The 26,710-nt window shown below is 46.0% G+C and overlaps 1 protein-coding gene and 2 pseudogenes across 1 annotated transcript; 1 reads left to right on the top strand and 2 right to left on the bottom strand.

The window, feature by feature from the left end:
- Positions 1 to 307: 307 nt before the first annotated feature.
- Positions 308 to 3,210, bottom strand: LOC124668558 (alcohol acyltransferase 9-like). Its single transcript, XM_047205675.1, has 2 exons — positions 2,732 to 3,210; positions 308 to 1,371 (listed from the first exon to the last, which is right to left on the bottom strand). The coding sequence occupies exons 1-2, from the start codon at positions 3,170 to 3,172 to the stop codon at positions 370 to 372; spliced, it is 1,443 nt and encodes a 480-aa protein (XP_047061631.1). The 5' UTR covers positions 3,173 to 3,210; the 3' UTR covers positions 308 to 369.
- A 4,678-nt stretch (positions 3,211 to 7,888) lies between these two features.
- Positions 7,889 to 8,369, bottom strand: LOC124664608 (annotated as a pseudogene).
- A 10,307-nt stretch (positions 8,370 to 18,676) lies between these two features.
- On the top strand, positions 18,677 to 22,693 carry LOC124668172 (annotated as a pseudogene).
- The last annotated feature ends 4,017 nt before the right edge of the window (positions 22,694 to 26,710 follow it).

The raw sequence follows: 26,710 nt of genomic DNA, 5'->3' as shown, positions 1-26,710 counted from the left end.
TCATGTTTTATCAGTCCAATCATCAGCAAAGCTTCGTTCTCCCACTTTAATTTTGCGTTAACTAATGTGTTTCGAAATTTACAGATATAAAGATTGGTTGATCCACATTATATGATTGCCATCTGTTTCAGAAATACTGTAATAGATAAAGATTAATTGATTCACATTATTGGATTGGCAATTTTGCATATGATTAGATAGATTTTAGCCCCCAAAAGAGATAGATGTTTGCATTGTAATGTTCTTCTTCATGTTCATTTTTTCGATCGATGAGACGATAAGATTTGAATATGTCTTCCAATTCCAAGCACAGAAAATTTACAGACCCATCCTTGTTTCCAGCTACAAGATGAGATTATCTATATGTCATTAGTAATCGATCTTGATCTCATGTCCATGACACGGTTGCTGCTTCTCGTCGCGCTCCAGCATGCCATTGCCGGCTGCCATGGCACCGGCCGTCTCTGCCACTCCAGCGGCATCCATGGGGTTGCAGCAGTAATGCTCGAACTTGTCAGTGGCAGCCTGCGGGACTGAGACGAGCACCGTGACGCCGCCGGGGTCGCCGGCGACGGGGACGAACACGCAGTATATCTCGCTGGTGAGCGGGCCCATGTGCGCCGGCGCGCCGGCGCCGAAGTCGAGGTCCTCCAGCCCCAACCGCGTCCACGCCGAGATCACCAGGCTCGCCGACAGGTCGGGCTTCGCGCCGCCGTCGACGCCGCGACGCTGCTCCTCGAGGAGGTCCACCATGGACCGCACGTAGGCGTCGTCCACGCGCTCCTTGGCCTCCTGCACCAGCCTGACCACCGTGGGCATGGGTGCCGCCGCGGCCACCTGCCCCGCCGTGGACTCCGCGCACCCGAGCACGAACCCGTTGCCGTAGTAGCCGTCGGGGAGCTCCGGCGTGAGGCGTCGCCGGGCGTTCACCGAGAAAAGGAGCTTCACGCGGAGTGGCGCCGGCGGGTCCAGCGCGCGCACCCAGGCCCGCCACACTGTCGCCGCAAGCGCCTCGAACGACGTGCAGCGCTTCAGCAGGAACTGCTTCTTGAGGTGCGCGAGATGTGCCGCCGAGAAGGTGAGCGACACCGGTGCCAACGGCTGACCGAGCAGATGCGCGAGGAGGTTGGACGCGCCGTCGTCTGCGGCGGCGTCGTGGCAGTGGTACTCCGGGTGCGCGAACTCGACGCGCGGCGGGCATCGCGGGCGCAGGGCACAACGGTCGTGGACGACGGGGTTGTCTCCGGCAATGCCGGAGCTTCGGGCGGCGCGCGCCCAGGCGTGGAGGAACTGCGCCGTGCCGATGCCGTCGCAGAGACAGTGGTTGATTGCCATGCACAGCACCATGCCGCCGCAGCCAAGGTGTGTCACCTGCATGCCATGCCAGCCATCCATGTCCTTGTCTGTCAGTCAGTCAGTCGGGCATTGCAGAGTGCGATGCCATCACTAGCAAACAATTTACTATTCCGTAATACAAATTACCATGGAAAAAAATAGCGCGCTATTTCGGCGCTAATAGCACGCTATAGCGTTTTTAGACAGCCCACACTACATCATTTCGGCGCTATAGCGTGCTATAGCACGCTAATAGCATATTTTTCGGCCGACGCTATTTTGTTATAGCGCGCTATAGCACGCTAATAGCATATTTTTCGGCCGACGCTATTTTGTTATAGCGCGCTATTTTTTTCCTTGCAAATTACTAGACCAAATTAGAGAGACAACTTTTACATCATCATAAACAGATCACAATCTACAAATTACGAGAGTGGTACCAGACAAAAAAAATCTGGAGCTAATTAATTCAATCCGTGACAATCCAATTTGAGCTAGGACAGGCCACAGTGAAAGAAGCATCAGTGTTGCCTTCAGTGGAGGGTAGTACTAGTAGATTCTTTGTAGGAGAAGAAACAGTTTAATCAGATTCTACTTTCATTTTCAACTATCATTTTCAACAGCTAGTTAGAACACCAAGGGGATCAATGATGCTGATGCTCACTCACACAAGGTCTACATATATACTAGTAATATCACGAGGATTGAAAGTGAGAAGATTGCTTCTGGAGATCTTATTCTGATCTAGAATAGCATATTTTGAGAAAATCAGATCATGCATGGATGGATATCTACTAGCTAGCACCACTAATCATGATAAACTTGACAAAATGCAAGTGGATTTGAAAGTGTGCCAACAAAAGAAAAGGAAAGATCGGAGCTTTTGGGAAAAGTTGGGCTCTCCTAACCCTATCCTCCCCTGCTTTTCTGCTAGCTTTGCTGTATCTGGAGGTCTCAACCTGATCACGTATTTAGTGACCCAGACGATAACATAACCTAGCAACAATCTCAATTGCTCCCACTCGATTAAAAAAGCAAGTTCCTTTAATGGTTGCTCTAGTACTATTTTCCGGCTGGGGCTCCCCCATTTCGGGAAAAAGTGACTATTTTCCACATTATTAACCACAATCAAGTTGTTCTTCAAGGTACTACCCATCAACTATGCCTTAAGTTGTTGCCAAATCATGCAGGAGCAGCTACAAGCCTACTACAACAGAAATCAATCTTATTCCTACATACTATATGATGCATTAAGCGTTGCATGCACTGGAAGAAAAATCTGAAGAATAAATATAGTGTACAAATGAATGATTTTCTCCAGAGAGAAATTTATTCCGAAGAGCAATAAAAAATAATTAACTGATCGAGAGCAGAGCAGAGTGGCAGTCGCACTGACCTGGACGACAAGCGGAGGCACGGCGACAAAGCTGTGGGCGTCGACCCTGTACAGCAGCTTCCGCCACGACCGGTGCGGCCTTGCTCCGCCACCTCGCAAGAAATCATCGGCCGCCAGCCCCGGCAGGGAGCCCTCGGCGAAGAGCGCCCCCTCGGCATTGCACTCCACCACCAGCTTCCCCTCCTCGTCGCCGTGTCGGAGCCGCCCCGCGAGAGGGTAGTACTCCACGAGCGCGTCGGCGAGCGAGGCCCGGAGAGTGGCGGCGGGGACGGCGGCGGCGGCAGGGAAGACGTACAGGTACTTGATCGAGAAGCGGAGGAACCGCTGGTCGTCGAGGTTGGAGAGGTAGAGCGTGCGGCGCGGCGTGGGGCGGCCTGGCGGGACCAGGACGGGGGAGCTCGGGTACTGCACCTCGCCGGGGATCTCCAGCCCCGTGTCCATGGCCGGTGGGCGGTGGCTCTGTCTCTGTGTCGGTTGTCTTTTTGGCAATGGCCGATGCCTCTGCTCGGGTTATATACTCCGTGGTAGAGAGAGATATTGTGACCGGGCGCTTTAATTTATTCCAATTTATTGGCTTGCAGATATGGAAGTAATCAAGGGAGTATTAATTTTCTTCCCTATCTAGTATGCCTTACATTTTTTTTGTTCAGTGTACTACTATCCATGGCACACTTTTTCCATGTACTCCTATCTCTCCTTTATTTCCAGATATCTCTCCTTTATTTTAGAAAATCTGGATACCACCATGAATGTGCCAATACACACAATTAATGTGAAATAGATTTGTGTGTTCCACCTTACATGTCCAAAAGAAGTCCGTAGAGATAATAAACAATGCACGTAGCTTGCGCTCGGGGACGAGGCCGGGTGGAGGGGGCCAACTGACATTACATTGCTTGGAGGGGGGCACATATGCAATATTTAGAAAATTTAGGGTTCAATCCGCATGTATTTTAAGGTGTCTTTCAGGAAATTTTCTAGCATAGGGGGGCCATGGCCCCAACTAGCACTCCTAGCTCCGTCCCTGGTTGCACCGGGTGTCGAAACTTTTTCCCTGCATCTCTCCTTTATTTCGGGCTATCTCTCCTTTATTTCAGAAAATACGGATACGTCCATAAATGTGCCAATCCACACAATTATTGTGAAATAGGTTTATGTGTTCCACCTAACATGTCCAAGAGAATTTGCTAGAGATAAGGAACAATGCATGTAGGTTTTTTATTTTTTGAAGGAATACCTTGCAGCGTTTATTAGATTAGCAAGACTATTTAATCTTCTATTACACCATTTGGCAATCGCCGACGGCTCTGCTCAGGTTATACTACCATGGTAGAGAATTAGAGATAGATATTGTGACCCTGAACTTTAATTTATTCTGAATTATTGGCTTGTAGATATCGAAGTAACTAAGGGAGTATTAATTTGCTCCCCTATATATGCCTTGCATTACTTTTGTTCAGTGTACACTTTTTCCCCCATGTATCTCTCCTTTATTTTGGGATAGTCTTTCCTTTATTTCAGAGAATCTGGATACCACCATGAATGTGTCAATCCACCCAATTAATGTGAAATAGGTAGGAGTATGCATGTTCCTCCTGGCATGTCCAACATAATTTAGTACTCCCTCAATTTGTAATTACCTCGCGTTTTGGGTTTTCTCAATTCAAAATTTGTATTTTAAGAATATACTTCATAATGATTCTAATAACATAGATATTATATCATAGATATTGATATTTTTCTTAGATATTAAGTCAAATTAAACCCATAATGTGAGATAATTGTAATTTGAAGAGTTTGCCTAGCCGTACCTTAGTTTTATGGAAGACAGTATATTTGTACAAGACTGATAAGGTCACAGCCGAGTTGGGACACCAAAACATCAAAAAACACTCACCCTGGATGAAGTACACCTACACCTACATGTGAGATGTGTGAACGGAGGGAGTAGGCAGAGATAAGAACCAATGCACCAAGGGTTGCACTAGGCGTCAAAAGTTATGTAAAAAATGCACAAAAAACGTTGCAACAATTTATACATACCCATGTGGCAATAAAATATGTGCATGCAATAATTAACTGCTCAGAAACATCATCGCGAATATTAGCCTTAAAAACATGTGTTACATGAACGAAACATTTGTAGCAGACTCCCAGAGTCAAGACAACAAGTCGGGTTTGTTAGTTGATAAAAATACATATAAGAACTTGCAGCATGTAAGAACAACAAATGGAACATCCAAATCGCAAAAATCAAACACCCTTGATTTACAGCGCCGAATATGGCGCCCATGATCGTTGTCTACGAATACGGCTAGATGGACGCTGCATCGGGAAAACATAGATCCATCCTCGTGAAGTATTTGATGTCTCTTCCAAGCTCGACGGTGTCAAATCGATCTTCGATGCATGATACTCCCTCCATGGATGCAAGATCTACTTAGGATGGAGAATGGAAAACGCAGGGAATTGTGAATAGAGGAGGCGGCAAAGGACCTTAGGACCAGTGGAGATGGATCCTTGGGAAGGTGTGCTCATGAGCAAGGGACCTCTAGGTCAGAGGAGAAGGGTCTTTGTGGAGGTGAACATTGCGAAGGGGAGATGGTATAGAACAACAATGAGTAGACGAGTGGCAACATGCGAGACTACTAGGTGAGTTGACGAGCATAACGACCACGCGGGCGATGGGACGAGATGATTGATCAATGACATCGATCACTTGGCTGTAGTGAATTATTTACCTTACATTAAATACACTTCAATTATTTTATTTTCACAAAAGAAAACCGTTAGCGTTGGAGGGGCCAACCGAGAACAAGCAATCACACAGCAAACGACACCGAAATTTGGTTACGTAGTTCGGCGAACGCCTACATCTATGGGGTATGCTTTGCGAGCACTCCTCCCCTAGTACTAACATGGTACCATTAAGACAAGTCTTCTGAGGTATACAGACACGTTAGATCTATAAACGCCACACCAGTCCAGCGCCCTTGCCACGGTCGCTAGACCGTCCCCGAGAATCAATTTTATGCATAACATATAACTTTCGTCTAGTCTATTTTGCCTACTCCTTGTACCTTTAAATAAGGCCAGGTTACAAAGTTGGGCTCGAACATGTAAAATTGTGTGTATTTACAAGTCCAATTGTAGCACTACTCGTACACATATTCGACACATATCTCAACAATCTCCACGTTAGCAAATATGACCTTCGCCATCTTGACGCTGCAATGCTTGAACATTTTTGTACCGGACTAGAACCATTATTCATGAGATCTACTGCTACTTCCTTGACTTCACATGACTCCAGATGGAAATTGTAGTCCCCTTCCATTCTTCGCCAATGTGAGCGCACTCTAATGATAATTATGTTGTAGCTAACTCATGTTATGTGCTCCCAACTCTCCAGAGTATCCATTCAATGCTATCACAAATCGATCATAAAGTGACCATATTCTGACAACACCTATGTATCGTCACCTTGGTAGCTTCTTCTGGTCTATCTGAAAGTGAACAAGTGATGGCAACAACTCGGTGTGTACTGATACGTCCCAAACGTATCTATAATTTCTGATGTTCCATGCTACTTTTATGATGATACTCACATGTTTTATACACATTATATGTCATTATTATGCATTTTCCGGCACTAACCTATTGACGAGATGCCGAAGAGCCAGTTGTTGTTTTCTGCTGTTTTTGGTTTCAGAAATCCTAGTAAGGAAATATTCTCGGAATTGGACGAAATCAACGCCCAGGGTCCTATTTTCCACGAAGCTTCCAGAAGACCGGAGAGGAAACAAAGTGGGGCCACGAGGTGGCCACACAACAGGGCGGCGCGGGCCAGGTGCTGGCCGCGCGGCCCTAGCGTGTGGGCCCCTCGTGACGCCCCTTGACCTGCCCTTCCGCCTACTTAAAGTCTTCGTCGCGAAACCCCCAGTACCGAGAGCCACGATACGGAAAACCTTCCAGAGACGCCGCCGCCGCCAATCCCATCTCGGGGGATTCAGGAGATCGTCTCCGGCACCCTGCCGGAGAGGAGAATCATCTCCCGGAGGTCTCTTCATCGCCATGATCGCCTCCGGATCGATGTGTGAGTAGTCCACCCCTGGACTATGGGTCCATAGCAGTAGCTAGATGGTTGTCTTCTCCTCATTGTGCTGTCATGTTAGATCTTGTGAGCTGCCTATCATGATCAAGATCATCTATTTGTAATCCTTCATGTTGTGTTTGTTGGGATCCGATGAATATTGAATACTATGTCAAATTGATTATCAATCTATCATATATGTTATTTATGTTCTTGCATGCTCTCCGTTGCTAGTAGAGGCTCGGGCCAAGTTCATACTTGTGACTCCAAGAGGGAGTATTTATGCTCGATAGTGGGTTCATGCCTCCATTAAATCCGGGACAGTGACAGAAAGTTCTAAGGTTGTGGATGTGCTGTTGCCACTAGGGATAAAACATCGATGTTTTGCCTAAGGATATTTGTGTTGATTACATTACGCACCATACTTAATGCAATTGTCTCGTTGTTTGCAACTTAATACCGGAAGGGGTTCGGATGATAACCTCGAAGGTGGACTTTTTAGGCATAGATGCATGCTGGATAGCGGTCTATGTACTTTGTCGTAATGCCCTGATTAAATCTCATAGTACTCATCATGATATATCTATGTGCATTGTTATGCCTTCTTTATTTGTCAATTGCCCAACTGTAATTTGTTCACCCAACATCTGTTTATCCTATGGGAGAGACACCACTAGTGAACTGTGGACCCCGGTCCTATTCTTTACATCTGAAATACAATCTACTCGCAATTGTTCTTTACTCGTTCTTCGCAAACAATCATCATCATCCACACTATACATCTAATCCTTTGTTTACGAAGCAAGCCGGTGAGATTGACAACCTCACTGTTACGTTGGGGCAAAGTACTGTGATTGTGTTGTGCTGGTTCCACGTTGGCGCCGGAATCCCTGGTGTTGCGCCGCACTACACTCCGCCACCAACAACCTTCAACGTGCTTCTTGGCTCCTACTGGTTCGATAAACCTTGGTTTCTTTCTGAGGGAAAACTTGCTACTGTACGCATCAAATGAATGATTTTCTCCAAAGAGAAATTAATTCTGAAGAGCAATAAAAATTAATTAATTAATTGATGGAGAGCAGAGAGCGAGTGGCAATACCACTGACCTGGACGACGAGCGGAGGCACGGCGACAAAGCTGTGGGCGTCGACCCTGTGCAGAAGCTTCCGCCACGACCGGTGCGGCCTTGCTCCGCCACCTCGCAAGAAGTCATCGGCCGCCAGCCCCGGCAGGGAGCCCTCGGCGAAGAGCGCCCCCTCGGCATTGCACTCCACCACCAGCTTGCCCTCCTCGTCGCCGTGTCGGAGCCGCCCCGCCAGAGGGTAGTATTCCACCAGCGCGTCGGCGAGCGCGGCCCGGAGAGCGGCGGCCGGGACGGCGGCGGCGGCGGGGAAGACGTACAGGTACTTGATCGAGAAGCGGAGGAAGCGCTGGTCGTCGAGGTTGGAGAGGTAGAGCGTGCGGCGCGGCGTGGGGCGGCCTGGCGGGGCCAGGACGGGGAGCTCGGCATCGCACCTCGCCGGGGATCTCCAGCCCCGTGTCCATGGCCGGTGGCTCGCTCTGTCTCTCGTGTCGGTTGTCTTTTTGGCAATGGCCGATGCCTCTGCTCGGGTTATATACTCCGTGGTAGAGAGAGATATTGTGACCGGGCGCTTTATTTTATTCCAATTTATTGGCTTGCAGATATGGAGGTAATGAAGGGAGTATTAATTTTCTTCCCTATCTCTACCTTACATTATTTTTGTTGAGTGTAGTACTATCCGTGGCACACTTTTTCCATGTACTCCTATCTCTCCTTTATTTCCAGATATCTCTCCTTTATTTTAGAAAAATCTGGATACCACCATGAATGTGCCAATACACACAATTAATGTGAAATAGATTTGTGTGTTCCACCTTACATGTCCAAAAGAAGTCGGTAGAGATAATAAACAATGCACGTAGCTTGCGCTCGGGGACGAGGCCGGGTGGAGGGGGCCAACTGAACATTACATTGCTTGGAGGGGGCCACATATGCAATATTTAGGAAATTTAGGGATCAATCCGCATGTATTTTAGGGTGTCTTTCAGGAAATTATCTAGCATAGGAGGGCCATGGCCCCAACTAGCACTCCTAGCTCCATCCCTGGTTGCGCTGGGCGTCAAAACTTTTTCACTGCATCTCTCCTTTATTTCTGGATATCTCTCCTTTATTTCAAAAAATATGGGTACGTCTATAAATGTGCCAATACACACAATTAATGTGAAATAGGTTTATGTGTTCCATCTAACATGTCCAAGAGAATTTGCTAGAGATAAGGAACAATGCATGTAGATTTTTTATTTTTTGAAGGAATACCTTGCCGCGTTTATTAGATTAGCAAGACTATTTAATCTTCTATTACACCATTTGGCAATCGCCGACAGCTCTGCTCAAGTTATATATACTACCATGGTAGAGATAGATATTGTGACCCTGAACTTTAATTTATTCTAAATTATTGGCTTGTAGATATCGAAGTAACTAAGGGAGTATTAATTTTCTCCCCTATATATGCCTTGCATTACTTTTGTTGAGTGTACACTTTTTCCCCCATGTATCTCTCCTTTATTTTGGGATAGTATTTCCTTTATTTCAGAGAATCTGGATACCACCATGAATGTGTCAATCCACGCACTTAATGTGAAATAGGTAGGAGTATGCATGTTCCTCCTGCCATGTCCAACATAATTTAGTACTCCCTCAATTTGTAATTACCTCGCGTTTTGGGTTTTGTCAATTCAAAATTTGTATTTTAAGAATATACTTCATAATGATTCTAATAACATAGATATTATATCATAGATATTGATATTTTTCTTAGGTATTAAGTCAAACTAAACCCATAATGTGAGATAATTGTATTTTGAAGAGTTTGCCTAGCCGTACCTTAGTTTTATGGAAGACAGTATATTTGTACAAGACTGATAAGGTCACAGCCGAGTTGGGACACCAAAACATCAAAAAACACTCACCCTGGATCAGGTACACCTACACCTACATGTGAGATGTGTGAACGGAGGGAGTAGGCAGAGATAAGAACCAATGCACCAAGGGTTGCACTAGGCGTCAAAAGTTATGTAAAAAATGCACAAAAACGTTGCAGCAATTTATACATACCCATGTGGCAGTAAAATATGTGCATGCAATAATTAACTGCTCAGAGACATCATCGCGGATATTAGCCTTAAAAACATGTGTTACATGAACGAAACATTTGTAGCAGACTCCCAGAGTCAAGACAACAAGTCGTTTGTTAGTTGATAAAAAGACATATAAGAACTTGCAGCATGTAAGAACAACAGATGGAACATCCAAATCGCAAAAATAAAACACCCTTGATTTACACCGCCGAATATGGCGCCCATGATTGTTGTCTACGAATACGGCTAGACGGACGCTGCATCGGGCAAACATAGATCTATCGTCGTGAAGTATTTGATGTCTCTTCCAAGCTCGACGGTGTCAAATCGAGCTGCGATGCATGATACTCCCTCCATGGATCCAAGATCTACTTAGGGCGGAGAATGGAAAACGCGGGGAATTGTGAATAGAGGAGGCAGCAAAGGACCTTAGGACCAGTGGAGATGGATCCTTGGGAAGGTGTGCTCATGAGCAAGGGAACTCTAGGTTAGAGGAGAAGGGTCTTTGTGGAGGTGATCATTGCGAAGGGGAGACGGTATAGGACAACAATGAGTAGACGAGTGGCAACATGCCACTAGTAGGAAAAGCCTCATCAGTGGCGCACCAAAAAATGATTCTGTGGTGCATGATCGGTGCGCCACAGAAACTTCGCCACAAAAATAAGGTTTCTGTGGCGCACCGGCCCATGGGCCACATAATTAAGGTTTCTGTGGCGCACTGTAGGTGGTGCGCCACAGAAATAAGAGGTTCCGTTGCACATATGGTCCAACTGCGCCACAGAAATAGGTGCGCCACAGAATTATATTTTGGTGCGCCACAGAACAATGTACAGGTATACTCGATTTTGTGATGCCTGGTGTATTATACTGGTTTTATACAGATATTGTACACAGTATACAGGTTATATACAGATATAATATAGACAGATATAATATGGACACATATAACATAGCAACATTATAATACATCATCACATTACTTAGATCTCGATCGAGTTATACATATGGCTCCATACAACTCATAATCCATGCAAATTAATTAAGTTCATCATCTCTAGATACAAATGAAGTGACACCGGCCGCCGCCTACACTAGGATGAAATAGAGTACTGATGTCTACGGGAGCTTCTATTCTTGTAGACAGTGTTGGGCCTCCAAGAGCAGAGGTTTGTAGAACAGCAGCAAGTTTCCCTTAAGTGGATACCCAAGGTTTATCGAACTCAGGGAGGAAGAGGTCAAAGATATCCCTCTCATGCAACCCCGCAACCACAAAGCAAGAAGTCTCTTGTGTCCCCAACACACCTAATAGGTGCACTAGTTCGGCGAAGAGATAGTGAAATACAGGTGGTATGAATAAGTAGTAGCAACGGCAACGACACCGGAAAAGTGCTTTGCCCAGGACAGTAAACAAGCAGTAGTAATGTAGCAGTAGTAACGCAGCAGTAGTAACGCAGTAAAACAGTAAAAAAGCAGTAGTAACTCAGCAGTATTTAGGGACAAGGCCTAGGGATTACACTTTCACTAGTGGACACTCTCAACATTGATCACATAACAGAATAGATAAATGCATACTCTACACTTTTGTTGGATGATGAACACATTGCGTAGGATTACACGAACCCTCAATGCCGGAGTTAACAAGCTCCACAATAATGCTCATGTTTTAGTAACCTTAAGTGTAAGATAGATCAACGAGACTAAACCAAGTACTAGCATAGCATGCACACTCGTCACCTTCATGCATATGTAGGAGGAATAGATCACATCAATATTATCATAGCAATAGTTAACTTCGCAATCTACAAGAGATCATGATCATAGCATAAACCAAGTACTAACACGGTGCACGCACTGTCACCTTTACACACGTGCAGGAGGAATAAAACTACTTTAATAACACATCACTAGAGTAGCACATAGATAGTAGTGATACAAACACATTGCAATCATAAAGAGATATAAATAAGCACCTCACTATGCCATTCAACAGTGAATAAGTATTCTGTGAAATCTAGCCTAAGAGACCCACACGGTGCACACACTGTCACCTTTACACACGTGGGACGAGGAGTCTCCGGAGATCACATAAGTAAAACTCACTTGACTAGCATAATGACATCTAGATTACAAACATCATCATATGAATCTCAATCATGTAAGGCAGCTCATGAGATTATTGTATTGAAGCACATAGGAGAGAGATGAACCACATAGCTACCGGTACAGCCCCGAGCCTCGATGGAGAACTACTCCCTCCTCATGGGAGCAGCAGCGGTGATGAAGATGGCGGTGGAGATGGCAGCGGTGTCGATGGAGAAGCCTTCCGGGGGCACTTCCCCGCTCCGGCAGGGTGCCGGAACAGAGACTCCTGTCCCCCAGATCTTGGCTTCGCGATGGCGGCGGCTCTGGAAGGTTTTCGTGGTTTTCGTCAATCGTCATAGGGTTTTCTGATCCAGGGGCTTCTTATAGGCGAAGAGGCGGCGCAGGAAGGTCGAAGGGGGGCCCACACCCTAGGGGGGCGCGCCCCCCCCCCTTGGCCGCGCCGGGGTATGGTCTGGTGGCCCTGGCCCTCTTCTCTGGCGGTTCTCGTGTGTTCTGGATGCTTCCGATGAAAATAGGAACTTTGGCGTTGATTTCGTCCGATTCCGAGAATATTTCGTTACTAGGATTTCTGAAACCAAAAACAGCAGAAAACAGGAACTGGCACTTCGGCATCTTGTTAATAGGTTAGTTCCAGAAAATGCACGAATATGACATAAAGTGTGCATATAACATGTAGATAACATCAATAATGTGGCATGGAACACAAGAAATTATCGATACGTTGGAGACGTATCAAGTACCGCCGCGACGATGGTGAGCAAGAGCGAGAGCACAAGGAAGGTCTTCATCTTCATCTTGCTCTTGTTCGACTGGTACTTCCTCCACTTGGAAACCGCCTCGTGTCTAGTCGGGTACCCTTTGTAGCAGTTGCCGCTGAACTTGTGCACCTGTTTCTTGCACTCCTCCCACTCCTCGTACACTCATGGAACCCGCCCCTCGAACACGACGTAGTACGTCATCTCTATGGACACAAGGCATATTAGTATATAATGCAATGGAAAGAGTTAGAGGGTTCACATGCAATGGAAAGAGTTAGAGGGTTTCGGGGCGACGTGGCCATTTGTCGCGGATCGAGGCTCGCCCGCGACAAAAGGCCCCCACGAAAGCCTTGTTTTCCACTAGTGCATCATCACCACCATCGCTGTAAATCATCTACCATATCTTCATGATTTATTGGGATGTTAATACATCCCGAGGTATGATTCGGTTCAGCTATATATTGCTGTGTGCAGAGTGAGAAAACGAGTAGTCATGCAGTTTCACTTCGGTTTATGTTGGTATATTTGCATGTGTTCGTGGCTGATTAGACATGCGAGGAGTCAGGAATATGTATTTCACCTCATTCCCCTCTAGCTAGCGGTAACGTAATTACGGGGCCCGATCCATGCTTGCTCCATGGGTAGCAAAGGCTTCATCGTTACGTAGAGCGCAGAGGTCGCAGCCTTGCAGTAAAACACTTCAGGTAACTTTTAGATCAACATGCACTCGAAGCTGTGTGATTACTTGAAGATCAGATCCTTCCGGCAGTGCTTGCCTTCTCCTTGTTTGTTATCCCGGAGCAACATCTTGTCGCGTCCAGTTTCTTCCAATAAAAGAAAACATGCTTTCTCGTGTATTCCTGGGAAGAAAAAACACATACATTTCACAATTGCTGGCGGTGAACTATTTCAGAATTAATGTTACTCCCAAACCTTAGTGTTAGTGTTACATATTGTTACTATTTAAACAGCTAAACATGTATTGATCCTTTGTGACCGTGATTTGTAGTTTGAAACCTCGTAATAAAAGGGGATGTGAGGCCGGGGTGCTTATGCCCCAACTTAAGAAGAACTAAAATGTTTAGGAGGAAACTAAATCAATCATGGGACCAGCTGTAAGTCCCGGCCATGGGTGGTAGCCACACACCCAGTCATTGGATTAGCCTATAGGGCAACTCCAATTGTGGATTTGAGATAGATCATCTTCTGGGCCGGATCGGGCGAATGAGGGACGCCGCAAGGTGCTTCCGCAGTTTGGGGAAGTGGTTGGGGGGGGGGGGGAGAGAGGGGCGTCCGTTCCCAGCTGTGCCTCTTAAAGGCCGCTCCCAACCAGAATTTGCAACAAAAATATGTAAAGATCGTCACCATTTAAAGGTGTTGTTCTCGTCATAGTCGTCGCGATCAAAGTAGCCGTCATAGTCGACGCAATCAATATTATAGACCGAGGTGCAAATTGAATATAACTAGAAGAAGGGGTTTGAAGATGTCGAAGGTGCCACTTGAGTTGACGTTGGCCCGTCCGCTTAAAAAAAACTGTTTATGTTGGTACTCCGAGCGGACCATTTCGAATAGCTCAGGACCATTTGGCTCGCCCCGCTGAAGATGACCTAACTATCAATAGAAAATTAACCAAAACTCTGAAATAACTAGTTGGCCACATGCATACGTAGGTATGCTCCCTCTATGACAAAATATAGTGCGTATTATTAGCTTTTATAAAAATCAAACCAAGTAAAGTTTGATTAAATTTATATAAGAAAATATTAACATCTTGATTATCAAATAATATCATTAGAAACACCATGAAATATTTTTTTAATATGGTATACAATTGATATTGTAGATATAAATTTTCTCAATAAGTTTAGTTAAAGTTAGTTTAATTTGACTTTCATAGAAATAAATATGCACTATATTATGAGAGGAGGAGTAGTAGCTAATTTATCATGAACTATGGATAAAAAATTGTTTTAAAAAGGGAGCAATATTAGCTTTGTTTGGTGAGATTTACGAAGTCACGCAAAAAAAAGCTCTAGCTGGATTTAACTGAAGGTCGTACAACTATTTCATTTTCTATTTTAAATCCATATTTGGAGTGGTGTACATAGAGCCGTATAGTGATATATATTAGTTACTCATATTCTCTAGCTACAGATATGTGTAAACCATCGACCATATCTTGATATCTTCATGATTTATTGAGATGTCAATACATCCCGAGGTATGATTCGGTTCAGCTATATATTGATGTGTGCAGAGTGAGAAAAGGGTACGAGTAGTCATGCAGTTTCACTTCGGTTTATGTTGGTATATTTGCATGTGTTCGTGGCTAATTAGACATGAGAGAAGTCGACGAGCTTGGACCGTTCCCCTCCTATCGCTACAGTAAAAGGAGGCGATTTCTTGGGCTCTTCCTCTGCTCCCACCTCGCCGCCGGCGATCCGTGTGATTCCTCACCCTCCGGCGGCCGCTCCGGCGGCGGGAGGATGGGGAATCGCCGGATCCCGGCGTGTATATAGCGTAGGTAGCAGTAGGGTGCTAGCCGGCGGCGCTGCGGAGATGGAGGCGTGGCCGGAGTGGCTTTTGAAGATGGCGGTCTTCTCCTCTGGCGTTGGTGCTCCGGTGGAGGCCAGCTTTGGATCCGCCGTCCCTGTATCGCCCGCGTCTCGTTGGAGGCGCTGTGCGTGCTTTCCCCGTGCCGGAGACCAAGTAGTGATGGCTCCGGTTTTCGAAGATCTGGAAGTTTCGTTTGCAGGTATCCAAGCTGCCGTCGCCGGTCGCTTTGCATGGTGGAGGTGCTCGCACCGAGGAGCGTTCGACTCCCTGGCCGTTCGGGGGTCCTCCCAGTCCAAGGTTTGGAGGATGAGCGGCAGGTTTCGCCGGCGTGGCGTCGTGCTCGGCGGAGACGACGACAGGGTCCAGGAGGGCTTATCTGTATTTTTCTTTTTTCCTGGACTTTTCTGTAAGAAACTTAGATAATGCAATCAGATCCTTCCCTCGCAAAAAAAAGACATGAGAGGAGTCGGGAATATGTATTACACCTCATTCCCCTCTAGCGGTAATGTAATTACGGGGCCCGATCCATGCTTGATCCATGGGTAGCAGAAGGCTTCATCGTTACGTAGAGCGCAGAGGTCGCAGCGTTGTAGTAAAATACTTCAGGTAACTGTTAGATCATCGTGCACTCGAAGCTGTGTGATTACTTGAAGATCAGATTCTTCCGCTAGTGTGTGCCTTGTCCTTGTTTGTTATTCCCGAGCAACATCTTGTCGCGTCCCGTTTCTTCTAATTAAAGAAAGCGTGCTTTCTCGTGTACTCTCGGAAAGAAAAAGCACCAGACATTTCACAATTGCTAGCTGAATAGTAAGGCGGTGAACTATTCAGAATTATGGTTAGTCCCAAAAGAAAATAGGAAATGGTAGAACTGTTAGACTTTGGGAAGACACCTGGTTTGGAAATGCACCTTTGTCTACCAAATATTGGGACATTTATTCTGTAGTTAATCAGGGCAACAACTAAAATGTGAATTTAGGAGAACTTTTACACCACACATGATGGAAATGTGGTTTGAGTTAGTAGAGATTGCACAAACTATTACTTTTTCCGATGAAGAGGACCAACCTATTTGGAAATATGAATCAAAAGGTGTTTATTCCTCGAAATCTCTATATGCTGTCATTAATTTTAGAGGAATTCAACCAGTTTTTTTGCCTTCTGGGATCTTAAAATCCCACCTAGAGTGCAAATTTTTCTCTGGCTGTTTTCTCAAAATAAGATCATGACCAGAAATAACCTTAGACATAGGTGTATAAAAAAACCTTTGGTTTGTGAGCTTTGTAGTGAGCTAGAATCTGTTAAACACCTATTCTTTGACTGCCTAGTATCTAGATTGCTTTGGGCTGTTGTGCAAGAGATTTTTGATGTAGAAATTATTGATTACTTATCCCTTGCAGCCAAATGGCTTTGCAATAAGAGATTTGAGCAGTTGAATGTTGTTTCATCTGCTGTTATGTGGAGCATTTGGAACAATAGGAACCACATGGTGTTTAACAGAAAAACTTGACTTTCTATGAAACAGGTGTGGGGGCTAATCCTGTCATACCTAAGGAATTGGCAGATCCCTTTCAAAAATCTAGAGTGGGGTCTGGTGAAAAGCTTCAAAGCTGCCCTGGTGAGAAAACTGAAGATGATACCGTCGCTGATGCCGGACTGAAGTGCACGTCCTTTGATTGGATCTCGACCTGGAAATCATCTACGACTTCTCTCCGCCAGGGGTGCGCCTCCGAAGCCTACCTGCTAAAGCGCCCGGAGGAATCTAACATCATTCATGTGGTGATATGATGAGGCTTGGCTTCCTGGTGTGAGGCTGCTGCGTTTAGCTTGCATATATCATAGATGTGGTGGGTTTCTCTGAGTTTGGTTTAGCTGGTTAAAACTGTCGTGCTGATCCTGATCCTGTTGATTTCTGTGACAGTCTAGCTGGTGGGCTGGATCCTTTTTTATTACCTTGTTATTAAAAACGCTGTTATGTTTCATTTTCAATGAAAATGGAGCTGGGAAGCACTCCCTGTTAGTCTAAAAAAAAACAAACATTAGTGTTACCTATTGTTAGTATTTAAACATCTAAACATGTATCGACCCCCTGTGACTGTTATTTGTAGTCTCGTAATAAGAAAAGAGATGTGAGGCTGATCATAGTGGTAGGTATCATGTAGTAGTATCATGCATATGATACTATCTCTATAGTGGTTAGTATCATGAAGTAGTATCATAGTCATGCTATATTTATTGCTTTTTAGAATCTCAAATGCAAATTTGTGCACAAGATTTGTTTGACATTAACTTTTCTCGTGACATGCGATATGATACAGTATCTACCTATGTTACTCTAATCTCCTCTCTCCTCCTTAATTAACTGCCACATCAGCATTTTTGTGGACCAATGTGCATGATACTAGCTATGATACTAGCATTATGACTAGCCTGAGTATGAACCGCCGGGTATTTGAGCTGGGATATCCACCCGCACATGCAACATCGTGATCCGAGCCGTGACGTCAGCGAAAAGAATTCCTATGTTCTACGACTACCCACAATGAGAGTATCATAGGTAGTATCATGCATTCCATGCATGCAAAATGCTGATGTGGCAGTGCAATTAAGGATGAGAGAGAGTGTACTAGTATCATAGGTAGATACCGTATCATAGCACATACTACTAGAAAAAATAATGTCAAGTAAATCTTGTACATATATTTGCATTGAGATTCTATAAAACAATTAATATATGGAGACTATGATACTAGTATATGATACCATGCATTGTGGAGATAGTAACATGTAGTAGTATCAGCATGATACTTCTATATGATACTATGCACTGTGACTAATCTACTAGTATTAGACTAGTCACAATGGGGAGTATCATACACTGGTATCATGCACATGATACTAGTTTATGATACAAACCCCACAATGCATAGTATCATAAGATAGTGTATCATAATATCATCATATTTAATGTTTTGTAGAATCTAAATGTAAATGTGTGTACATGATGTGTTTGCCATTAAGTTTTCTAGTTTTACGTGCTATGATATGGTATCATATACCACTTTCATCTCTCACCTCATTAATTGGTGTGCCACATTGGTTTTTGCCAACATAGTATGCATGATACTACTTATAATACTCTTATTGTGGCTAGTCTTACGAAGAGAATAGGCAGGCGGTACGCCGCATTCTGGTGGGGTCGTACGAGGAAGAATGGCCGAAAGTCGTACATGGCGTACATGGCGGCTCGTAAAAGTTAATTAGAGTAGTATTTACCCCAATGAATCTCCCAGAGCCAGCCACCACCTCTGAGCACCGTCCTGCGCCGCCGGAGAACCTCGCTAGCTACAAGCAAGAAACGCCCGTAGGCCGTAGAGACAGGTAGCTGCTGCAACAGAAATGTCTGATCTGCTGTTTCAGTGTTGATCGATCAAGAAGCGGGGCCGCCCTTCCGGTCCAGATCCGACCGGTTCAGCTGGGGGAAGCAGGATGGCACCCCCCGTGGCTGATTCCGTCTCCGTCGACGGCGCCCAGGCTTTGGTGGTCAGCTGCTTGACGGACGGGCAAGAATGCATCAGAGTTTGCCTGCCGGAGGGGGCTCTGGTAGGTGGAGGACCGAGCAGTCGCATTCCTTCCCCTCCTTCCGTGGATGGGCCGGCTCGGGCGGCGGTATTCGCAGCCTCCGTCCAGAGTTCGGTAGCCGGAGAAGGAACGCTCCCCACACGGCCTGCCGTCGGTGGCGAGCGGCCGTTGGTGGGTTCTGTTTCTGTAGGATGGAGGGCGGCCGTCGCGACTCCCCCCGCGCATATCCAGCCGCCGGTGAGGGACGCTGCTACTTCATCGTTGCCACCTCGCGCGGTACCAGCAGGCTGGAAACGAAGGTAATTTCTGCACACAGCTCCAACATTATGCCTGTGATGATCCCAGTATATAGAAATTATGTACACCCTTCTTGAATAATGTGAACGCGGTGTTCCATTGCTGTAGCTCGGTTTTCTGTATTAGATCCCCGGCCAGTTCATGTTCATGTAATAATCTGTCCAGACAAACAATGATAGAGTTTCTGAACATGGACTAAGTTTTTGGCACTCTGTTTTGTACGTATTTAGGCTGTAGTGTCCTAATTCCCTTTCCTTGAACTAGCTACTACCTGTGAGTACCAATTGTTTGTTGTTTTCTAAATCCATGCTCACACATGGATAGACAGGTCGGCCGCCTGATTTCTTCAGCTAACCCTCGCACATGTCAGCTTACCTCGGCGTTGTGTTCGGTTATAACAATCGTACGGTAGTAATAAAAAATAGGCTTATGGCAAAGATTAACTGTTATTGAATATCTTTTTTGTCCCGTCATCTTGACTCCACAGGCCTCGGGGACCTGCAGTCCCGGACGAGCGACCTCCATCGGTGGGGAGGGTCACTGCTCTAGACGCATCTCTGCGTGGCTTCGCTGCCAGACAGACAGACGTGATTGTTAACCCGACGATGGGCACCGTGTTCGATTCTCTCGCTGAAGCCTATGAATTCTACAACATGTATTCATGGGAGATCGGATTCGGTATAAGATATGGCAAGAGTAGGCATAACGTCCGGGGATCCAAGTGCATGCAAGAAATAGTTTGTGGATGCTCAGTAAGTTAGTTCATGCCTCCCATTATATTCATTTAAGTAGATTAGGCTTACCACTTACGTACCGTACTGAATTGAGCATGCCGCACCTTGTGTTCATACGCGGGTCCATTTGGGGTATCATAATTTCCTGTGAGCCCACTATTTTTTATTTATTCCGTCAACAGGGCAAGCCAGTGAGGGACAACAGTGCGTCGAATCGAACAAACTGCCCTGCACTCGTTCGGTTACTGAGGACCGACGACCATGCTTGGTTTGTTACTGAACACCGGGTGTCTCACAACCACCCCATGCTAGGCACATGTGCGGAGAAGCTCCACTGCCCGTCGCATAAGCATATAGACAAGTACACGAGGGATCTGGTTAAGCAGCTTAGGGAGAACAATGTTAATCTCAGCAAAGTGTATAGCATCATTGGCAGCTTGTTTGCCAGGATGGAGAACGTCCCTTTCACGAAGAGGTGCCTGCGGAATTTCTGTGGAAAACTTACCAGAGAGCAGGCCGACGATGATGTCCGGAAGACAATGGAAGTGTTCTCTCAAATTGGTGCAGATGACCCAGACTTCTCTTATGTGGTGGAAGTGGACAAGGAAAGTAAAATCAAGACTCTGTTGTGGTCTAATGGGCGGAGCAAGCTACAGTACCGCAACTTTGGGGACGCAATTACATTTGACACAACATACAGGACCAATCTGTATGACATGCCGTTTGGGTTGTTCGTTGGGGTTAACAACCACTTCCAGAGCATCATCCTGGGGGGTGTTCTGATGAGGGAAGAGAAGATTGGTAGTTTCAAATGGGTGTTCAGGTGAATTCGTGAAGATGATGGGTGGCCGTCATCCACAGACTATACTAACCGGTACGCGTAAAATCCGTATGGCTTGCTCACTTCGCCGTCTGCTGTCCCCAAATTGAATGGACAGATCATACCTTCTTCTTATAAACCTATCCATTTTCCTTATTTGCATATGTTTATTTTCCATGCTCTCTTAGATCAAGCGCGTGCCATGGAGGTCGCAATTCACCAAGTACTGCCTGGTACAACACACCGGTGGTGCAAGTGGCACGTTTTGCGCAAGGCTAAGGAGAGTCTTGGGGCTCATTACACAAAACGTGGAGAATTCCAACCGGAATTTCACAAGATCCTAAATGCCATGCTGACAGCAGAAGAGTTCGAATCAGCTTGGCATATTCTGGTGGAGAAGTACAAGCTACAGAACAACACATTCATGGCTCAAATTTTTGAGGTTCGTCACAAATGGGCCAAGCCTTACTTCAGTGGCAAGTTCTGTGCGAGGATGACCAGCACTCAACGAAGTGAGAGTGCCAACCATCTTCTCAAAGGCTACGTCCCGCCGGGCTGCCCGATGAACTTATTCGTTAAGCAGTACATGAAAATCCAGTTTGACAGGGAGTCGGAGGAGGGATTCCAGGAGAAGCGGACGCGTATGGTGAGATGTACTGCTTTTTCAATTGATTTCTCATTGACAGTTATGTTGTCGTGTACTCAGAGTTGACGGCTTTTTTCTTTTTATCGTCAGGGCGGTGTGGTGCTGAGGTACAACCTACCGCTAGAGGAACATGCAAGCAAGGTGTACACCAAGACAATGTTCGAAATGTTTCAGGGTTTCATGTACAAAGCTGGCAGGTACATACTTGTTGAGGAAATGCAGGGCCGAATTTATGCTGTGAGGCATGTCAATGGTGAAGCCCGTGAGAGGTGGAGTAAAATTGAATACACCGTCGCCGTATCTGCTGACCGTGGCAAGTTTAGCTGCGAGTGCGGGTTGTTCGAGCACATGGGCATGGTCTGCTGTCACATCTTAAAGGTTGATCCCCCGTTTTTTTTTTGCTTGGTGGTACCGTGTGAAGTAGATATCCGCTGAATGCCGAACAAACTAGAAGCTTTGCACTTGTACAGATAAACCCTGATAGTGAAGTGTTTTTTTTTTTTTTGGCTTGCAGGTGATGATGGCACTAGACGTGCAGCGTATCCCAGAATTTCACATTGTCAAGAGGTGGACGGTTGATGCGAGGGATAACTTACCATCTCATTTACTGCACTACCAAAAAGACCAGGGGTCGAAGACATCATCTTCTTTCAGGCACTCCGCCTTGTACCTCAGTGCTCTTGAGGTAGTGCAGTTGGGTGATAGCAATGTGGCTGCGTTTGAACGGGGGATGGACATTCTACTTGCTGCGAAGGTTGAACTGGCTGGTCTAGCAGCGGTCAAGGATGGATTGGGCCTGACTGAGAGAGCAACGGTGGATGCACCGGTTAGCCCACCGAACCGTAGGAAGCGGCCGTGTATGCCAACGACCGGACGCGACAAGCCACTGTACGAGGTTACAGAGAAGCGTTCTCGATTTTGTAAGATATGCAGGGGGAAAGGACACAAAAGCACCACATGTCCAAGCAGAGGAGATTTGCCGAAGAAGCAAAGGCAGGAGCAAAGATGTAGCAACTGTGGAGTGACTGGTCACAGGAAAACTAGCTGCTGCAAACCGTTGGCCCCCTTACAGATCCCTATGGATATTAGTATAACATAAAAATGTTTGGGTTTGTTTGTGTAATCTTGTAATTGTTCTCAGACATTTGTTGATCGACAAATGTATTGCATGCGTTGGAATAATAAACCAGTAGTGGTGTCGTTTGTATTCAGAACCGTGAATGTGTGCGGCTGCTAGTCTGGATTTTGTGTTGCGTACAGTAAAACTGTCAGCTGGCCCCCGCTCTCCACCAGCTTGCACTCTTTTGCCGCGGACGTCATTTACATGTTTGGGATTTCGATTTAGATCGACGCGTTGGTCTGTATTGATTAGAGCATCTTTAACGGGGCGACCAAACGGAAGCTAAGCGACCGTTTATATTCGCTCGGGTCGAAAATGCGTCAGTGGGCGACACAAAGTGATCGGCCCGTACGACGCGACGCAAACACGGTCCAAATATGTGACAGGTTTTCATCGCTATGGTCGCGTAAAGTGACCGTGTTGGTTGCAATCGGAGCCGCTAGACAGTGACTAGGTGAGCAAAATATTTCTTCATTACAATTGATTGGCCAAAAGACCATCTTTACGGAGATGGTTAGTCGAGTCAATCTTGTGCGCTCGCACGCCGGCAATCGGACATCTGGTCCTGCTTGCTGCGGCGTTCGAGGGTCTCGAACAGAGAGGAGTCCCATTGGACTCTCATCGCTGCCTCCTCTGCCACCTCCGCCAACACCGCCTTGGCTGCTGCCGCCTCCTTCGTCGTCGCCGCCTCCACAGCCGCCATGTGGGCGTGGTAGCGGGCTCTGTCCCTAGCCACCGCCACCACCGCATCGTCCCTACCGGCGATGGCGTCCGCCAACTCCCGGTTCTCCTGATCGACCCGCGCGGGAGAAGGTCCCCTCCGTGCGAGCGAATCCAGGTCGGAGCACATGCACCCCCAAGACATGGCAACCGCATAGCTGTGGGCTTCCTCCTCCGCTGCCCAAGCTTGATGGCGCTGGGTCCCAACTAGGGTCTCGAACTACGTGAGCAGAACGTTGTGGTCACCGGAGCACTCGAAGCGGCTGGGTACGTCCTCCTCGTCGTCGGTGATGTCGTGGATGACGGCATCCGCGGGTGGGGCCGCCGGCATAGGAGGCACCACCATCTCCGATGCGCCTCCACGAGCGCCGCCCTAGCCTCGGCGAGCTCGGCTATGGCATCGGTGATTTCCGCCCTGGTGGCCATTAAGAGGCGCTGACGCTCTAGCGCGCGCCCTCCCACCTCCGCCTCCGTCGCCTCCAGGTCCAGCTGCTCGACCTGAAAGGCGTCGGCTGCTAGCTGCTCGTTCTCCTCCGGGTGGACTTGGCGGCACATCTGAATAACCTGATCCCAGCTAAGGTTGTGCTCGGCCATGGATGGATTCTAAGGTTTTGGTTGAGGTGTGCTCGTCATCCCCGCCGGTGTTCCACAATATATAGCCATGGCGGGGCGGGAAACATTGCCGTGCAGGTTGTTTTCCGCGCGCGTGAAACTGTAGGAAAACGTTGCATAGAAAACAAAAAATTTCCTACCACGAACACGCAATCCAAGCCAAGATGCAATCTAGAAGATGGTAGCAACGAGGGGGTATCGACTCTCACCCTTGAAGAGATTCCAAAGCCTACAAGATGAGGCTCTTGTTGCTGCGGTAGACGTTCACTTGCCGCTTGCAAAAGCGCGTAGAAGATCTTGATCACGATCGCTTCCGGCGCCACGAACGGGCAACACCTCCGTACTCGATCACACGTTCGGTTGTTGATGAAGACGACGTCCACCTCCCTGTTCCAGCGGGCAGCGGAAGTAGTAGCTCCTCTTGAATCCGACAGCACGAAGACGTGGTGTCGGTGGTGGTGGAGAAATCCGGCGGAGCTTCGCTTAAGCGTGCGGGATGTGGTGGAGGAGAGAGACCGCTAGGGTTTGGGGAGAGAGGGGGTTTGGGCGCCGGCCCTCTAAGGGGTGCGGCCAAGGCTGAGGCTTGAAGTGATCAGCCCCCTCTCCTATGCCCCTCATTATATAGGTGGAAGCACCAAGAGTTCTAGTCCAAGTCTTCGAATAAGACCCCAACACTAAAACCTCCCATATGTGGGAAACCTACTCAAGGAGGGAGTCCTACCCAAGGTGGGACTCCCACCTTTCCTTGAGGTGGGTTGGCCGGCCACCCTAGGGAGTCCACCTTGGACTCCTCCCCTTTAGGGTTGGCTGGTCATGCAAGGTGGAGTCCCTCCGGGACTCTACTTTCCATGGTGATTTCTTCCGGACTTTTCTAGAACCTTCTAGAACCTGCCATAAATGCACCGGATCATTTCCAAACTTGGAATATGACTTCCTATATATGAATCTTATTCTCCGGACCATTCCGGAACTCCTCGTGATATCCGGGATCTCATCCGGGACTCCGAACAAATATTCGAACTCCATTCCATATTCAAGTTCTACCATTTCAACATCCAACTTTAAGTGTGTCACCCTACGGTTCGTGAACTATGCGGACATGGTTGAGTACTCACTCCGACCAATAACCAATAGCGGGATCCGGAGATCCATAATGGCTCCCACATATTCAACGATGACTTTAGTGATCGAATGAACCATTCACATACGATACCAATTCCCTTTGTCACGCGATATTTTACTTGTCCGAGGTTTGATCTTCGGTATCACTCTATACCTTGTTCAACCTTGTTCAACCTCGTCTCCTGACAAGTACTCTTTACTCGTACCGTGGTATGTGGTCTCTTATGAACTTATTCATATGCTTGCAAGACATTAGACGACATTCCACCGAGAGGGCCCAGAGTATATCTATCCGTCATCGGGATGGACAAATCCCACCGTTGATCCATATGCCTCAACTCATACTTTCCGGATACTTAATCCCACCTTTATAACCACCCATTTACGCAAGTGGCGTTTGATGTAATCAAAGTACCTTTCCGGTATAAGTGATTTACATGATCTCATGGTCATAAGGACTAGGTAACTATGTATCGAAAGCTTATAGCAAATAACTTAATGACGAGATCTTATGCTACGCTTAATTGGGTGTGTCCATTACATCATTCATATAATGATATAACCTTGTTATTAATAACATCCAATGTTCATGATTATGAAACTAATCATCCATTAATCAACAAGCTAGTTTAAGAGGCATACTAGGGACTTCTTTGTTGTCTATATATCACACATGTATTAATGTTTCGGTTAATACAATTATAGCATGATATATAAACATTATCATAAACACAAAGATATATAATAACCATTTATTATTGCCTCTTGGGCATATCTCCAACAGCTCTCCCACTTGCACTAGAGTCAATAATCTAGTTTATATATGTAAAGATATAACACCTTGGCCTTCCGGTGCTTTATCATGTTTTGCTCACGGGAGAAGTTTTTAGTCAACGGATCCGACATGTTCAGAAACGTATGTATTTTGTAATTCATTTGCGTCTCAACGCATCACTCATTTCCAAATGAGTCGGCATTAAATATGTTTGGTCTTCTGGTGGAATCTTAATTCCGCGGTCTAAAATATGTCACTAATATTGTCACACACAATATAGCTTCAAAGTTCTGACTCTGTCGGAACTACACCAAGTTCTCAAAGAACCTCTTGACTTAACATCCTATGTCATTGTCAAAACAATGACATACTCTGCCTTCTTTTGTAGAATCCGTCACAATATTTAGAACTCTTCTAAATCTAGCATTGTGCTACCTTTTAAATAACACTTAGCCTAATTTGAGATTTAAATTTTATTTTTATATGTGATCAAACTAATATCGGTGCAACACTTTACAGCGATTTGTTTGTCATTACCCCATACAAAACTATATATATATATCCTTAGTTCTTCTTAAGTACTCAAGGATATTCTTACTGTCGTCCAATGATCATCATATGAATCATTGTGGTATATGCTCATAACACTTTATAGCACATGACATCTGATTGTGTACATATTATTCGTGATCTATAATCACTCATGTGTTTTTACTCATTGAGTGTCAGATACACTCAAGTCTTGTTAAAACTTCACATGATAAGAATATTTTCTTAATATTTCTATATTGAACTATTTCAATATCCATTCTATGTACTTTGATTTAAACTTTATTTTGTGTTTCAATCTATCTTCATAGATCTTGACACTAGATATGTTTC

The sequence above is a fragment of the Lolium rigidum genome, chromosome 6 (assembly GCF_022539505.1).
Source record: "Lolium rigidum isolate FL_2022 chromosome 6, APGP_CSIRO_Lrig_0.1, whole genome shotgun sequence".
NCBI lineage: Eukaryota > Viridiplantae > Streptophyta > Magnoliopsida > Poales > Poaceae > Lolium > Lolium rigidum.
This window is presented reverse-complemented; position numbering and strand designations above follow the sequence as displayed.